The 7489-nt window shown below is 37.7% G+C and overlaps 1 protein-coding gene across 1 annotated transcript; it reads left to right on the forward strand.

The window, feature by feature from the left end:
- The first annotated feature begins 5955 nt into the window (after positions 1 to 5955).
- LOC110443416 (caveolin-1-like) lies at positions 5956 to 7248 on the forward strand. Its single transcript, XM_021487629.1, has 2 exons — positions 5956 to 6133; positions 6732 to 7248. The coding sequence occupies exons 1-2, from the start codon at positions 6062 to 6064 to the stop codon at positions 7062 to 7064; spliced, it is 405 nt and encodes a 134-aa protein (XP_021343304.1). The 5' UTR covers positions 5956 to 6061; the 3' UTR covers positions 7065 to 7248.
- The last annotated feature ends 241 nt before the right edge of the window (positions 7249 to 7489 follow it).

Here is a 7489-nt window from a genome sequence, read left to right on the forward strand (position 1 = left end):
ACGATTTGTTATCATGATTGTTAAAATTCTGCTGAATATTTTAAATTACTTTTTTTACGATGACATTGACCCATGCTTTGGTTATTCAGCTTGTGTTTGCCAATTAAATATGGAACCCCCGATAATAAAGTGGGACACACATAACGTGTCCTGTACCGTTTTATGATTCGATTAATGAAATACATCCATTCAAGTATTACGGATATTTATAATGGCAACGACATTTACGATAGCGTGTCATCAGATTTATTCGACATATCTGTCCCATATTTTATCAACTCAGAATGTTCAATATAAATAAATTGTATAGGCTGTTTTGATATTTGTACACTTTTGTAGGTACTCTAGTTAAAACTTTCTTTAAAGTATAACATCAGCTTAATCCTCATTATACTGACTCAGCAAGTAATCAATTGTCCCAATATCCATCTTGTGTTTATACTGGATTTTTATAAGTGATATACTATGCTCATATTTGCTTGGATTTCGTATGTTACATGTATGTAGTTAAAATCATAGTAAAATAATTATGTACGAGATACGATTGATATGCCTTGTAAACGCATAAATTACGTAGCCAGGGTTTTCTTGCAGAGAGGTTTCAATCTACGCTGTACAAAACTGCCATAGTTAAAGAATTGTTCATTGTGCCTTACATTATTTTCCTTTAATGGATTCAGACAAGTGGAGTTATATAGAAAAAATATATATGATATATCTGTCTACCACGTGTTGGGTCTAGTAGAACACATCTGCATATGTCTTTCATGTGCAGGATCTAGTGGGATATATCTATCTGTCATGTGCAGGATCTAGTAGGATATATATATCTATCATGTGCGGGATCTAGAAGGATTTATCTGTCAACTATAATCATAAAGTCTAGTAGGATATATCTGTTTACTATGCTCAGGGTATAGAAGGATATGACTGATCCTCCTTTGTCTGGGTCTAGTAGGATACAGCTGATATCCAATGTTCAGGGTTTAGTAGGATACAGCGGATCTACCATGGTCAGGGTCTAGTAGGATACAGCTGATCTACCATGGTCAGGGACTAGTAGGATACAGCTGATCTACCATGGTCAGAGTCTAGTAGGATACAGCTGATCTACCATGGTCAGGGAATAGTAGGATACAGCTGATCTACCATGGTCAGGGTCTAGTAGGATACAGCTGATCTACCATTGGTAGGGTCTAGTAGGTCACAGCTGATTTACCATTGTCAGGGAATAGTAGGATACAGCTGATTTACCATGGACGAAATCTAGTAGGATACCGCTGATCTACCATGTGCTTGTCTATAAGGATAGAACTGATCTACCATTGCCAGGGGTTAGTGGGATACAGCTGATTTACCATGTGCTTATTTAGTAGGATAGATCTTATCTACATGTGCCAGGTCTAGAAGGACACAACTGATTTACCATGGGCTGGGTCATGTAGGACCTAGCTGGATAGAGTTGATCTATCATGGGGAGGGTCTAGTAGGATTCATCTGATCTACCATGGCTAAGGTCTAGTAGGAAACAGCTAACATACCATGTTCAGGGTCTATTAGGAGACAACTAATCTACCATGGTCAGAGTCTAGTAGGATACAGCTAATCTACCATGGTCAAGGTATATTAGGATATAGCTAATATACCATGTTCAGGATCTAGTATGATACAGCTGATCTACCATTGTCAGGGAATAGTAGGATACAGCTGATTTACCATGGACGAAATCTAGTAGGATACCGCTGATCTACCATTGGTAGGGTCTAGTAGGTCACAGCTGATTTACCATGTGCTTGTCTATAAGGATAGAACTGATCTACCATTGCCAGGGTTTAGTAGGATACAGCTGATTTACAATTGGTAAGGTCAAGCAGGATAGAGCTGATCTACCATGGGTAGGGTCTAATAGGATACAGCTGATCTACTATGGGCAGAGTCTAGTGGGATACAGCTGATTTACCATGTGCTTATTTAGTAGGATAGATCTTATCTACATGTGCTAGGTCTAGAAGGAAACAACTGATTTACCATGGGCTGGGTCATGTAGGACCTAGCTGGATAGAGTTGATCTGTCATGGGCAGGGTCTAGTAGGATTCATCTGATCTACCATGGCTAAGGTCTAGTAGGAAACAGCTAACATACCATGTTCAGGGTCTATTAGGAGACAACTAATCTACCATGGTCAGAGTCTAGTAGGATACAGCTAATCTACCATGGTCAAGGTATATTAGGATATAGCTAATATACCATGTTCAGGATCTAGTATGATACAGCTGATCTACCATGGTCAGGGTCTAGTAAGATACAGCTGATCTACCATTGTCAGGGTCTAGTAGGATACAGCTGATCTACCATGGCCAGGGTCTAGAAGGATACAGCTAATCTACCAGGGTGATAATCTAATTGGGTAGAGGTGATCCTCCTTTGTCAGGGTCAAGTATGATGTGCTTGTCTGGTAGGATAGAGCTGATCTATCAGGGTCAGAGTCAAGTATGATACAGCTGATCTACCATGGTAAGGGTCTAGTAGTATACATACGATCTACCATGGTCAGGGACTAGTAGGACGCAGCTGATCTACCGTGTGCTTGTCTGGTAGGATACAGTTGATCTATCATGGTCAGGGTCTAGTAGGATACAGCTGATCTACCATGGTCAGGGTCTAGTGGTATACAGCTGATCTACCATGGTCAGGGTCTAGTAGGATACAGCTGATCTACCATGGTCACGGTCTAGTAAGATACAACTGATTTACCATGTGCTTGTCTAGAAGGACAGAGCTATCTACCATTGTCAGGGACTAGTTAGATACAGTTGATCTACCATGTGCTTGCCTAGTTGAATAGAGTTTATTTACCATGGGTAGGGTCTAGTAGAATACAGCTGATCTGGCATGGCTAAGGTCTGATAAGATACAGCTGATCTACCATGGTCTGGGTCTAGTAAGATACAGCTGCATTGTAAGGGATTAGTAGGATACAGCTGATCTACCATTGTCAGGGACTTGTCGGATGCAGCTGATCTACCATGTGCTTGTCTAGTAGGATAGAGCTTATCTACCATGTGATAGGTCTAGAAGGACACAACTGGTTTACCATGGGCTGGGTCATGTAGGACCTAGCTGGATAGAGTTGATCTACCATGGACAGGATCTAGTAAGACACAGCTGATCTAGCGTGTGCTTGTCTGGTAGGATAGAGCTGATCTATCATGGTCAGGGTCAAGTATGATACAGCTGATCTACCATAGCCAGGGTCTAGTAGGATACAGCTAATCTACCAATGTGATAATCTGATTGGGTAGAGCTGATTCTCCTTTGTCAGGGTCAAGTATGATACAGCTGATCTACCATGGTCAGGGTCTAGTAGGATACAACTGATTTACCATGGGCAAGGTGAAGTAAGACACAGCTGATCTACTATTGTCAGGGACTAGTAGGACACAGCTGATCTAACGTGTGCTTGTCTAGTAGGATAGAGCTGATCTATCAAGGTCAGGGTCAAGTATGATACAGCTGATCTACCATGTTCAGGGTCTAGTGGTATACAGCTGATCTACCATGGTCAGGGACTAGTAGGACGCAGCTGATCTACCATGGTCAGGGACTAATAGTGTACATTTGATCTACCATTGCCAGGGTATAGTAGGACGCAGCCAATCTACTATTGTCAGGGACTAGTAGGACACAGCTGATCTAACGTGTGCTTGTCTAGTAGGATAGAGCTGATCTATCATGGTCAGGGTCAAGTATGATACAGCTGATCTAATATGGTCAGGGTCTAGTAGAATACAGCTGATTTACATGGGCAAGGTCTATTAGAATACATCTGATTTACCATGTGTATGGTCTAGTAGGTTACAGCTAATCTACCATGTTCAGGGACTAATAGTGTACATTTGATCTACCATGGCCAGGGCATAGTGGTATAGAGCTGATCTACCATTGTCAGGGTCAAGTATATTATCATATTTTATCTGTCATGTTTAGGTTCTAGTAGATACTCTTACAGTGTGTAGCTGGATATCTGTTATATAATGTGTAAACTATTCCCAATCTTAATAACGTAATAAATAAATATGACCTACGTACGTTCTAAATTTCTGCAAATGTCTAATAATTCTCACTGAGTAAAGATGACACGATCATTGTCTCTGTTTTGATTATCCTGCATGCACAAATGCATTTTACTAGTATTTATGAGACCCTATGGCTATTCCCACCTTCCAAATAAATCTTAATCCATCTGCAAATTATATGCATGCACATACCCCAGGTATTGAGGAAAAGATAAATGTATAAGTTGATCCTCGCCATTTTTATGCCGTCAACATTTATGTGCACTTAATTGCCCCTAGCACGTATGATACTATATATATACATATAATTTATGAATATGAAAGTATGTAGAGAGCTTCATGCCTAATACTTTACGTTAGCGTGTACCAGAGGAAACCTTTAAAGGTTAACTTTTGTTGGTCCATGTATTAGATATTCACTACATGTAAACTGCATTGAGGCGTATAAAGAAGGTGGCTCATGTTTCAAAGGAAGGATATAAGACCGAACGTATGGGTATCTCATGTGAAGAATAGGAAAGATGAACGCAACACACATACAGGAGATTGATCCACTCATCCTTAATTGAGTATAAAATGCAAGTCAATTTAAACGTACCATGTGCTTTGTAAATATATATTTTAATAATATAAGGAAAATAAAAGGCAGATTAAATAGAATTCAAACCGTCCCAGCCATATAACAGTGATCTTTAAGGTGTTGGAGAGTATAAACCCATATCTGTTATTTACATTTTTTAAGCCTGCTTTTTTATGCATTTTTTGTCACTTTTTTCCATTTAATACACTTTTTTTTTATATTTTCAGATAAAATATGTGTTGATAAGTAAAACATAGTTCGTGTTGACATCTCTTTATTAATTGCATAAACATACGTGTACTGCATGTTATTTGTTGTTACGTGGTTGATACTGATGTTTAGTATGTGACATATTTTAGAAATTGATATTTCATTTTGTATGACCTAACTGTTTAAATGAACTATTTCACAGTAACCATCTTCGCTTGCTTTACATATATTAATATGTATACATATAAATGTGTTATATTATTTTAGAGGACAGATATAGGTTTAATCTGTTGTCCTATCCTTTTTGTAATACATAAAATTCCTATTCATTACTGTATAAGATACTAAGAATAAAATATTATCAAAATATGTCGTATATGACATTGACATGCTCGAAATTCTATACAAGTCATATTCAAAACACTTAACATTTAACCTACCAGTCGGTTTGAATCCGTATCATGACTTATAATCGAATACAGTTTATTGCTGTTTTCAGCAGATACTGGTGTGATAACCAATATCTCACATGGTACGCCTAATGTAATGTGAGTGGTGTTTTAAATTCCAGGAGAAAGAAACGTACCAAACTATTCCGATTGAGAAGCCGATTTATAAGAGCATCGTCTGAACAGGACTGAGCAAAGGGAAATGATTTGCACGAGGAATGTTCCACTAACCAAGAGTAAAATCTGATCAAGGTTTGCTATTGGACAAATAGAAATGTCAGTCAAGAATTAATTAATCAGTCTATATTTTTTTCATTCAGTTTCCATTAATGTAAATCCGTCGCGTGCATTGATGGCATTCAATTGAAACATCTAATAAACATAACATGAGGACATTACTCTGCTTTACCAATTTGTATCCCTTTGGAAGACATGCATGAATGCTCGAAAGATTACCTTTGCAAGCCATACTAAGACATTCTCCTCATTTACATATTCTTTCAGGTGGATCGCTTTTGTAGGGGAAAATCTAAATCTATCACATTTTGAATGTCATTAAATATCCTTGCAATATAAAAGTTAATGGGAAACGAAGAGAGCATCAATGATATTATTTGTGTATGCCTGGTCTCCCTGGTAATCCTATGTGTTTGGGATATATAAGACCAGAAAGGCCTGCCGACCAGTTACGACTCGATATCCTGACCGGGTGCATCAGTGAAAAGATTCCAAGGCAAATAGCACCATGGCACAACGATCCGAGGGCGAATGTGACATGGAAAATAGGGATCCAAACGATCTGAACGACCATTGCAAGGTAAGGAAATTGTACATATACTGTTAATAACAAAGAGTGAATACATGTCTAAGCAACACATTTTTTTTTTTAACTTCTCAATAAAATAAATGAAAAACGGTAATCCTTACGAAAAATTCAACGAATTCCTTTTAGTATTTTTCTAATCTAAAACCAAATCAATCATGTTTTTACAGAAGTATTGCAAACACTTCGGCTTATCTTAACAAACAAAAATTCAAACTTGATCGCGAAAACATTTTCAGGATTGTTTTTTTTTTCTATTTGAATTTAAGTCTGTAGTTCCAATATATTGTATAACGGTTGTCCATAACAACAGTAATAACCAAACCGGAACAAGAAAGTTAAAGACATGTTTTCTTTTGAGTGACAATTTAATGTTCAGCTAAGACATTTAATTACCATAGGTTGATTGTTATAAGTGATTTATCTTATGAATTTCAATGGAGAAGAGCAACCCAGTGAAATAGGTCATCACAAAACTTTAAATAATGTTGTTCTTCAGAACCTTGATTTCTACATCGTAAACATGCATGCTGTTAAAAATGTCTTGATGTTACAATACGTTAATTATATTGTCGTTTCTTGTCTGAATCAGGTTGCTTTCGAGGATGTCTTGGGAGAACCAGAAGGCGCTCACAGCATGGACTGCGTGTGGAAGAACAGTTACTGGTGTTTCACCTGCGGTAAAAACTGCTGCTACAAGCTCATGACCTGTCTTTGTGGAATTTGCATCGCCCTATACTGGGGTTGTGAGTTTGCCCTGATTGCTTTCGACCAAATCTGGTGCATAACTCCCTCTCTCAGAATCTTCGCCATCTACTGTGGATGCGCCCAGAAGTTCTTCGGCACTATCGTTCAGTGTTTCCTGGCCCCGATCTGCGAGACCTGTGGACTATGTTTCAGTCGAATAACAGTTAAGAACTCGTGATTCGGCATACCGCCCAGGAGTCATACATATTTCTTGTGCAACAGATAAAATGTAACTGCTTTTATGGGCAAGCATCCTCTCCTTACTCCTGGTTTTCAAAAACAACTTTTTCCAAATGGATTTTTACGCATTTAAGGTGAAGTCTACTTTATTTTCCAAATTGGATACATTATTTGTCAAATTTACATTAAAAGGAAAGGCATTGCCAAAATATGGAAGCTCAAGTGACGAAGTCGTTTTAAACTGTGATATTTATGTTTACCATATTTTTATTTATAATGCAATTGTCTTGTACATATTATAAAAATAAATTTTGTATTTAATAACTTATATCCTTGCTTTTTATTTGAAGTTAGAAAGATACTCATAAAACTACTTACTTAATACTTTGCGATCAAATCGTTTCAGAATGACTACAAATGCTT

This window comes from Mizuhopecten yessoensis, unplaced genomic scaffold, assembly GCF_002113885.1.
Source record: "Mizuhopecten yessoensis strain PY_sf001 unplaced genomic scaffold, ASM211388v2 scaffold716345, whole genome shotgun sequence".
Classification (NCBI taxonomy): Eukaryota; Metazoa; Mollusca; class Bivalvia; order Pectinida; family Pectinidae; genus Mizuhopecten; species Mizuhopecten yessoensis.

Bases quoted from the DNA above. Each gene is read 5' to 3' on its own strand.
- LOC110443416 (XM_021487629.1), top strand. From the start codon at position 6,062: ATGGCACAACGATCCGAGGGCGAATGTGACATGGAAAATAGGGATCCA. The intron at 6,134-6,731 runs GTAAGGAAATTG...TGTCTGAATCAG, and splicing joins ATCTGAACGACCATTGCAAG to GTTGCTTTCGAGGATGTCTT.